This window comes from Centruroides vittatus, unplaced genomic scaffold, assembly GCF_030686945.1.
Source record: "Centruroides vittatus isolate TY-2023 unplaced genomic scaffold, ASM3068694v2 contig_1089, whole genome shotgun sequence".
In the NCBI taxonomy this organism is placed as follows: Eukaryota; Metazoa; Arthropoda; class Arachnida; order Scorpiones; family Buthidae; genus Centruroides; species Centruroides vittatus.
Genome location: NW_027120700.1, coordinates 806,419 through 816,976, shown reverse-complemented (window position 1 = coordinate 816,976; position 10,558 = coordinate 806,419). Strand labels below are relative to the sequence as shown.

General features: G+C 34.6%; 1 protein-coding gene and 3 non-coding genes across 4 annotated transcripts; 2 read left to right on the top strand and 2 right to left on the bottom strand.

Moving 5' to 3' along the window:
* The first annotated feature begins 778 nt into the window (after positions 1-778).
* Positions 779-860, top strand: TRNAL-AAG (transfer RNA leucine (anticodon AAG)). Its single transcript has one exon. It is a non-coding gene; the product is annotated as a tRNA-Leu (tRNA).
* A 382-nt stretch (positions 861-1,242) lies between these two features.
* Positions 1,243-1,324, bottom strand: TRNAL-UAG (transfer RNA leucine (anticodon UAG)). The gene has a single exon. It is a non-coding gene; the product is annotated as a tRNA-Leu (tRNA).
* A 3,682-nt stretch (positions 1,325-5,006) lies between these two features.
* Positions 5,007-6,355, bottom strand: LOC136975417 (lysozyme c-1-like). The gene is made up of 5 exons (XM_067270472.1): positions 6,220-6,355; positions 6,029-6,120; positions 5,379-5,442; positions 5,227-5,302; positions 5,007-5,107 (listed from the first exon to the last, which is right to left on the bottom strand). The coding sequence occupies exons 1-5, from the start codon at positions 6,353-6,355 to the stop codon at positions 5,041-5,043; spliced, it is 435 nt and encodes a 144-aa protein (XP_067126573.1). The 3' UTR covers positions 5,007-5,040.
* Positions 6,356-8,057: 1,702 nt separating this feature from the next.
* TRNAL-UAG (transfer RNA leucine (anticodon UAG)) lies at positions 8,058-8,139 on the top strand. The gene has a single exon. It is a non-coding gene; the product is annotated as a tRNA-Leu (tRNA).
* The last annotated feature ends 2,419 nt before the right edge of the window (positions 8,140-10,558 follow it).

The following is a 10,558-nucleotide window of genomic DNA, read 5'->3' as shown; positions in this document are numbered from 1 at the left end:
TTCGTCTATGTGTCCGACTTTTTTTTTCGCTTGCAGAGACTAGAGTAGTCAGCTAATCGTTCGTTTTCACCTGACTTCAATTACAATGCGACAGTCTGTCGCTACTTTAAATATAGCGACTTTCTTTGAGATAAATTACACACCACACACCACATACGGGTGAATACGGATGCGATCGTTTCTGTTTACAACGTCAGCTTTCGTCGTTTTTTGCTTTGGTTATGCGCCAAATTTTATACGTGGCAATTGTTGCCACGTATAAAATTTGGCGCATAAATTTGAATTTGGCGCATAAAAAAAATAAATTTGATTTTTAAAAATCGCTTGAATTTTAACTAAAACTTTCCTTCGCATTCTGCCAACTCCTAATCTGCGTTCCGGTTGCCTGTGTGCGCGCTTTCCGCGATCCAATACCAGAAGGTACTGTACATGTGGTCACAAGACCAGACATGACTTTCAGTTTCGCTGGGTATTCGTTGAAAAATCGAATTACGAAAATGATGATCTAAAAAATAACGATTTCCGAAGATGTTACGATTGGTGGCGCACGTCTGCTGGAAACCCTTTTTCGTTCGGGTGATGTTTGCGAACGCAATCGAACCAGCGACTACAGGTTTAGCACAGAACAAATCCGAGACCATATAGTCGCAGGGAATTAATTACTTGTAGCCAATTTCTGTGGCAAACGCTTGGCTACTATAAAAGAACTTTATCCCTTATTTTATCGAAGTGTCAGTCAGCATGAACAGTTACAATTTTGGTAACAGTGCAAGCAGTCGGTTGGGTGGCCGAGCGGTCTAAGGCGCTGGTTTAAGGCACCAGTCTCTTCGGAGGCGTGGGTTCGAATCCCACCCCTGCCAGTTAATCCGATTTTTTACGTCTAGTTTTGCGTCGATGTATGCAAATTAAATCGTTCGTTTTTGCAAGTCGCTATCGTTACTCTCTTTTTGTAGATTTGTACGGGAACGGACGAACGGAGAACGATGATATTGCTACGTTTGCACAATGCGTTTATTGCAATCGCTTAAAAATCTAAGGCTATCGGAAAGATTTCTGAAGCGAATGCGAGTTTTGCACGTTACGATGGAAAACTGAAATAACAGAAACGTTGGCAGAGAAACCGTTTCTGCACACTTTGCATCAGTATTTGTCAAACATGACCGTAAGAATGTTTAGTAGAAATAAGGTAGAGGGTAAAAAGAAAGTTTCGCATTTCAAGAATGCGTAAAAAATCGCATTAACTGGCAGGGGGGGGATTCGAACCCACGCCTCTGAAGAGACTGGTGCCTAAAACCAACGCCTTAGACCACTCGGCCACCCTACCGCTCGAGCATGTTTCACAAATACCGCAGCAATTAAGAAGACAACAAGTTTCGGCTTTTTTCCTAAAACCCATTGCGTGCCGACGGCAGCAGACGATACCGTGAGGCCTTAACGGGTCACCGAACACAATCATGTCAGCTTCGGTAGTTTCAGATTTTGCTTAAACTAAACCAATTTTTTTTTTTTTTTTTTTTTTTTTAACAGCTCGCAGCCACCAAGCTAATACTTCGATTTCGCTTCTACAACGTTCGTGACTACAGTGTTGATGTGTAAAATAAATTTGATTTTTAAAAAGAAAACTGTGAGGTCCCAGACGAGGTCCGAAATCGCGTAGATCGTGGAATTCTTGTGTTTAAAATTATGACGAAAGGTTACAATAGAGAGAGAGATAGAGAGATAGAGAGATAGAGAGAACCATTTGTTTAAACAACGCGGCAGAAAAGGTAGACAACGGATCCCGGACGATCCTTACATGTGTTAAACGATCTGTTAATGTCGAACCGAAAGATAGAACTCTGACACAAACGCTCGTACACAATCGAAATAGATTAAGAAATCGTGAAAAGGGGAAGGTTTAACAATCAAAAAGACATCGCGCCGGATCGTTTGAATTCTCAAATGCCATAAGAAAGGAAATAAAGGGCTTAATTACTAGCGTACAGATCTACGTTTCATCAACATCTTCCGGTCAGAGTCGAGGGACAGTGTCGGATAGACCGTCCCGAACGGACCTTTCTCGTGATCCGAACTGCTTTAAGACCTCACCTGGAGTCAGAAGAAAAACCAATCAGAAAGCGAAATAAGGGAACTAGAACCACTCAAAAGGGAAGATTCGAGGGAGAAATACTATAAAAACCCCGAATCTCAAGGTCGAAAGGCAGTTCTCCTCTAAGGTAAAAGGCGCGATTAATCTGTGTCGCATCCTCCATGGATTATTCCGACTCATCCGATACATCCCGACATCGAAGAACTCATAACTAAGCCTGTCATCTCTCCTACATCATCTCTGCTCCGGGGCCGTCGTCAACCTTCCGTGCTAACTTCATTCGACGGGACCGAACGTCTCACCAACCCCGGACTGTGCTGGACACTAGAACATCTTCATCGACAACGAACTTCCAGTCACCCAAATAACATACATGTAAGCTCATTATTTTTACTAGGAAAGGCTATAGTTAATTTTTCATAATGATGATTCAATTATAGTTTAGAGTATTCATGATTAGTTATGACAGAAGTATTATTTTTCAGATTGAAGGTGTGGAGGATCAGTGTTCCTGTCGTGCATATCGCAATTGGTAGTTTTCCGATGAGAATAATTGTCTGTCTTTTTATCAATGTATTGATAGGGAATTATCAATGTATTGATATAAATATACTTTTTTACGTGCGCATACATAATTTATATAATGTTATAATTGTTTTATATGATATAATTTCTTGAAGACTAATTACAGAAATTGTCATCATCTAAATTTATCAAATCAATAAAATGATGGAATGGCGTTAGGACATTTGTATTCGGGAATGGTAGGCCTATACAATTGAAACCAAAATGGCGTGAAGAAAAACAAACACATAAAGATGGAATAAAAAATTCTAGTAAACAAATAAGGAATTAATATCTAGGTGAGCAATCACGGTATTTTTCAAGTGAGATCTTTTCCGGATATTTGACTCCCTCGCTCCCATTGGGAGCCTGGCCTGAATCCACGTTGAGTATAACTAAAAAGGACCTCTCACTCGTTAGTGTCCAGAGGATGAAAAAAGTTTAAACAATTATTAATGTTACTTGTTAAAAATGAAACGCAGTAACAAGCAAACCAAACTTTTTAAATTACTATTGCCTGGTATTATTTTGCACATTACAAATGAAAAACAATAACAACAATTTGTAATGTTTTTATCTGTAATTAATTTGTTATGCACAGAATCCTGTTGTAATGCACTTTCTTCATTATAGTATTATATTATGGATAAAATAGAATATGATGCCATGTATATATATAAAAATTAAATAAATATGAACAGTACAGCCTGATTGCGTGATTCAAAAGTCTCCCGATGAAATGTATACTCTCAAAGGAATGGACTTGTAAAGTGTGCGTGTATAGATCTTCGACTTCTTAACATTCGTTCAATACGAATAGAAAAAAAAAAAAAAAAAAAAAAAAAGCGTTGATACATTCGGATAACTAACATTCAAATTTATCATATTCTGTAACTTACAGGTGACGACATAAGGGACTATATTAACTTTCCTCTTATTTATATTCTATTAACTTAAATACCGTTTTAAGAAAATACATTTTGTTAGCATAATAGAAACGCCAGTCATTATTTAATTCAAATGTATTATTTATTTTGATACACTTAACATCAAATTCTAGTTTAGTTAGTATTCAATCATAACTTTCTTTTTTATTTAAATCAAGTACTTGTATGTGGACAATGGCGGATTTGGAGATCCAAATCTGTAGCTATCCGGCTGGCTAAAATTTGGCTTTCGGTATAAGATAGAATCCTAGAAATTTTTCATGATATGTCGAGCTCCTCCCCTCATCACTCGATCACCCCATTGTGAGCCTGGCTGAAGGCATGATTATTATAGAAAAAATAAAACAGTTTCTCTTAATGCCAAGAAGACGGAAAGAATGAATAAACAAAAAGAACTATTTCGTATTGTTTTATGTTACCCATTAATTTAACTGAATTTAAATAGATTTTTGATTTAAGTAGATATTTTTTTCTGTATTTCTATATATATATAATATATATATATATATAGAAATACAGAAAAAAATATCTACTTAAATCAAAAATCTATTTAAATTCAGTATATATATATATATATATATATATAGAAATACAGAAATATTTGCTTGTAAAAATTCGAAAATTATATATATATTTTCGAATTTTTACAAGCAAATTAAATACTAAACTATTGAAATTCGGTAGTCACATTCTTGTATTATTATAATTTGGAATAAAAGTTTGAAAATTTATTAATTTCTATACGGAAAAAATTCTGATGCCATCACGTTTATTTAATAAAACTTTTTTCCTAATACAAACGACACCGAATATTGGAAATATAACATATTCACCTCACAAAGTATTGTACAACTATGAAAAAATCATTAGTACAAAAATGGTGTGTATATATATATATATATATATATATATATAATACACACCATTTTTGTACTAATGATTTTTTCATAGTTGTACAATACTTTGTGAGGTGAATATGTTATATTTCCAATATTCGGTGTCGTTTGTATTAGGAAAAAAGTTTTATTAAATAAACGTGATGGCATCAGAATTTTTTCCGTATAGAAATTAATAAATTTTCAAACTTTTATTCCAAATTATAATAATACAAGAATGTGACTACCGAATTTCAATAGTTTAGTATTTAATTTGCTTGTAAAAATTCGAAAATCGTTTAATAAAATATACAATATACCACAGTTTAAGAATATTGGAGAATATTTTCAAGATGACTAGGAGATGACTTATTTAAACCGTTAACGAATTGTTTTATTCAATTTTCTATACCCTTCTTTAAATAATTGATAATGAAAATCATTATTATATTTTTACAAGACAATTAAATAAACAATTAATTTTTCAAAACCTTTCTTTTTTTGCATGAAAATTTTTTTATTTATTATTTCTAAACTACGAGTATATTCTTCTAATCTAGAAAGCTCAATATTTACAATCTTTCACATATACTTTTAAATCTTTACCCTTGCAATTATTTATCCATGCATACCTGTAAATAATAATTACAATTATTGAGTTTTCAATTTGCATATTTTTGTATAATATTATAACTTTAACAGTTTTAATCTAAAAGCGAAACCATACATTATCATCAGAAAATTCTCTTACCAAGCGTTAAATCCGTGTCTTTTATAGATCTTTTTTGCGCATTTAATATCATCATCTAGATTATCGTCCAAAAATTCTGGAAAAATAAAATAAATTAATTAATAAACATTGTTTTTATTCTATTTACAATTTTATGTATTAATTAAACTTACTACTACATTGTATGTTGCATTCGTTATGTTGACTTGGAGGAGTACACCAGTATTTATTGTTAATCTGTAATAAATATGAGTTATAAAGGAAAAAATCTAGCAACGAGAGTTGCGTAACTTTCCCGGCTATTGAGGTTTTATTTAAAAACCTTTTATATTATAAAGCAAAAAATAAGATTGTGTTAGAAAAAATTTTTATATTTTAAATTACTATAAAATGACAAAAAACTTAATTTTGAGGGAAGGGATGAGTTTTATAAAGAAGAAAAGTATAAATGTTAATAACGAATAAAATTTTCATTAAGTCCTACTCTTCTCGAGATACATGACACCCTTTATCTTCCAACCCTCTGGACCTTTCACCATCAAAATTTAATAGCATCAATACCTCTCATATACAAACCATCATACAAAATTTTAGATTTTTTATCTTTACCCGTCCTGAGATATTAAGCGAAATAGAAACAAACACATCCACCCACACACATACATACGTATATTCGAAATCTTTTTGCCGTTTTTTAACTAGGATTCAGGTGGTCTCAAAACGTGGAGATCAATTTTGATACGATTCCAATACTCTCCTTTGTTATGTATACATAACAACCAGGAATACGTATGAAATTAAAGAAAATGTTTAGAAATCATACCTGAAATATACCAAAATCTACACTTCCATTTTTATTAGGGCGACCCTTTGCAGCAGTGTTTAATGAACTTTCGTGTTCAGCCAAACAGATCCCTAAATATTATTTTTTTATTACATCTTCCGTTCGATTGATAAAAACTAACTATAATAAGAAAATTTTAACAATTTTCGTAACGATCAAAAGATTCTTACAGTCAGCGATCTTGTCTCGAGCAATGCCGTGAACAAGCAAAATCTTAGCTAGTTCACACCGTCCAAGCTTCTTTCCGTCTATCACGTATAGTGATAGAAAAAGAACACTAATAATACATAACAGCTTCGCAATCATCTTACTCAAGAAATCGAAGCAGGAAATATATATATTTTTCATTTTTATTCACGTAAAATAAATGATAATATATTATCACTGTAAAGATATTTCAAAAAACCAATAGAAGGTTTTATTTTATTGATTTTTTTAAGTATCTTTACAATGATAATTTTTGATAATTTTGATATATTCGGTTATTTTAATATGATAAAATACATAAGATAATTTCTCTTATTTTTTTTTCATTAATTTTAATTATAAATTAAGAGTCTCAGAATAGTATGAAAACGAAAGTTTGCATTAAGAACACTGTATTTATTTTTATTTAAACTACTTTGAATATTCCTCATAAAAGTTATATTAGTAACAGAATCGTGCTGATTATATATCTAACCTCCTTTCAAGGAAAATACTTGAATTGAAATATCGTGACTTCTGGCTTGGATTAGAAGTTTATATATAGTTAATCGGTGCTTCCTGTCCCTAATCTTTTCATAGCTAGTCTCGGCTTTCATCTGTCTAACGTTGTTCTCCAGATTAAGAAAAGACAGACAGACAGATGGTAGTGAGAAGTTATAGATCTACAGTTTTTTCAAATTGCATCCCATTAAACACTTGTTAACAGCAAAATTAGTCTGAACTAATGTGATCTTTAAGCAGTAGTTATTAACAATAGACGTTGTTTTTTTAATTCTTCCCACCCTGTAGGCACTAAGAGGGCCTTTTTTAGCAAGCTCATTGTGAGTTTGGCCAGGCCCACAATGGGACGGCTGGGTGGTGAAAGACGGGGCCCGACATATCCGGACGGACCACCCGACTCATGAATTTAAGACCTTTCCGAAGAAAATTCTAATGTTAAAACTAGGGAGACAAGCTACCTCCCTTTGTCTACATACCGACAAGTTGTCGGAATTGTATTGTAAAATATAAGGCAAAAATCTTGTATATATGTTTAAGTGTTTTCTATATTTTCAGTTATGTTTGTAAAAAAAAAGTTAATTTAATTTTCTGAAAGTTAAATAAAGAAAAAATGTTCTTGAGGTGCAATAGCAGGACAAGGACGACCCTGATTTCTCGAATAGGGAAAATGGTGATTATCTAATAAAAAAAAAGTGCCAGCTGAGATGATTATACGCTAGTGTTGTTGGCCTTTTTAGCTTCACATTGGCTGTTGTCTGCTGCTGACGGCACGCACCGGGTTTTAGAAGAAAGGTCGAAAGCTTCTTGCCTTCCAGTGGCGTGCGGTGACATTTGATGATAGGGAAGCTGTGCCGGCCCTGGATAGAATCATTGCAAGCGTTTTTATACGATATTTTGGTGTGTAGCATCCACCAGCTAAACCTCGTGAGGTTGGTGATATGTGTAAATGAGTATAATCTGGCTGCTTTACACGATTCAAATATTTTCACCGTGGAAGCTATCCCCTATTCGACAATACAACGCTTCCATTGGGAATATGCATATACGCATTTATATTCGAATATACAATAGCAATCTTATCATTTTTCTCACATGTAGTATAGAAATTTGAATACAAAATGCGGTTATAATAAAATATTAATTTTAACTAATTCAAAGTACGTTAAAATATGAAAATAATCGCACAATATGTATTTATATTTTAGAAAATACAAGGGAAACGGCGCTTCCACAACTTACATGGACGACACGCTACTGTTGCCTTCTTAATTGATGTGGCATTTGTCAGAAGTGTCAGAGTGGTAGGGTGGCCGAGCGGTCTAAGGCGCTGGTTTTAGGCACCAGTCTCTTCGGAGGCGTGGGTTCGAATCCCACTCCTGCCAGTATTTTTGCGCATTCTTAAAACCTGAAGCTTTATTTTTACTCTCCACCTTATTTGTACTAAACATTTTTACGCTTTTTTACGGCCATGTTTAATTAACAAACGCTGATGCAAAGCGCTTAGAAAGTTTGCTTGCAAACATTTCTGTTATTTTAGTTTTCCACCGTAACGTGCAAAATTCGCATTCGCTTCAGAAACCTTTCCGATAACCTTAGATTTCTAAGTGCAAACCGGATTTAGTGTCGACGCCCTTTGCTATTCCTGACGCGGGATTAAAGTCATCCCCCCTTTTCGCCGAGCTTACACAATCATTCAAAATCCGATTTGTTTGCATTTATAAAAGTGCAATGTATCCGTCTCTCACATACTGAAATCTTTGATAGTGGTATGCACTATCAAAGATCTCAGATATTAAACAACACTGTCTGCAACTAGGGATTGCAATTGCTGGATCCCTCATCCAGCAATCCAGCTGGATCCAGCGCATTCTTCGGCCTGCTGGATCCAGCACTTGGTGCTGGATCCAGCGCTGCGGATCCGCAAATACTCAATTAACTTTCTAAATAATTGCGCAAAGGTCTACGTCGTCGCGTTGCCGCTTTGCTAACTACTAGACTGCAACTAATTACTTACTCACTACTTTACTAACACTAATAATTAAATTACTTATAAATAAACTATACCTTAATCAATTCAACAAAATTTAATAAAATAATAACGTATTCAAATCGCTTTTAACGATCTTCCTCAGTTACAAAAAAATACAACATTAACTATAGAACATAAAATGTGTTTGGAATAAATGTAAAAAGAATAGTGCTTAATTACATTCCATTTTTAAACAAGATACATAGATGTACTGCCAGGTCTAATAATTTTCGTATTGTATACCGACGTAATCCCACTGTTTTCAAACTTTTAAGAAACGATAAAAAGAAAGAGGATCGGAATTCAACAACGGGTATGTATTCGGTGCCTTTACACAACCAACGTTTCAATTCCAAGCTCGTTTATGTGGGTGCAACGATGCGCAGTTTAAAACAAAGGCTCAAGAGCACAAATATACAATCAGTAAGAACCTTGACAACACTGCGCTGCCATCATACGCAAGAGAGAAGGATGTTAACGTCCAATGGGATCGAGCGGCAATTATAAAAACGACGACGAATAGGCAAACGGTCAAACATCTTGAGAGATTGGAAATCTGCAAGGCGCACATGACAACTGGTTGTATAAACCATAGAGATGCGGACTCATTGTCTACCATGTGGAGATCCTTTTACATTAATTAATGTTATTAACGGACAATGCTGGTTTCATTGGATCTTATATACAGGGTGTTTTTTTTTAAACTGACGGTACTCAGAGACATCTGTAGAGCAATCTAACAGCCGGACTGTCGCCAAATTTGGGAGAGTGACTAAGGACGACATGGGAAAGAGATTCCGCGAAGAAAAAAGTAGTACCCAAATTTTCCGGTAGGGGTGGATTTGGCGCTGTTGTAGCAAAACAGCTAAGAATCTGCATAAAATCCAGCTGCAATTAACAAACACACGAATGAATAATCAGACAGAGGTTTCAGTGTAATAACGAAAGTTTAATTAATCAGCAAATAACCTTCTCCCTTCTTCAATGTGATCACCGTCCTGCTGGACAACTCATTGCATCCTGAACACCGTGTTCTCTATGGCCGAACGTAACATGTCCGCAGGAATGTTCATCACAGTTCGAGAAATGTTGTCCTTCAAAGTCATCAAGTTTGGGACACTACCAAGATAGACCTTGGACTTTAAGTAACCCCACAGGAAAAAGTAACATGGGGTTAGATCCGGGGAGCGAGGCGGCCATGCAAGTGGAAAAAAGCGACTGATGACCCTTTCTTCAGTGAAGTGCTGGTAGCTTTTTCGCTACAACAGCGCCAAATCCTCCTCTACCGGCGAATTTAGGTACTACTTTTTTCTTCGCGGAATCTCTTTTCCATGTCATCCTTAGTCACTCTCCCAAATTTGGCGACAGTCCGGCTGCTAGATTGCTCTACAGATGTTTCTGAGTACCGTCAGTTTAAAAAAAACACCCTGTATATATTTTTTCCGCTATTTATTTTGTTTATTTATCTATATTTTGTCTGTTTGGGCGTTTTTCGTTAATTTTCATATTTATTCCGAACACATTTTATGTTCTATATTTAATGTTCTATTTTTTTGTAACCGAGGAAGATCGTTAAAAACGATTGAAAACGTTATTATTTTATTAAATTTTGCTGGATTGATAAAGGTGTAGTTTATTTAACTTATTCTACTTCCAGTACATAGTTTTATATACTTATAAATAACTACAGACTAATATGTAGAGCCTATATATGAAAACTGGTAAGACTGATAGCCACTTAGCCACTGATTATCCGTCCTTACATTATTATA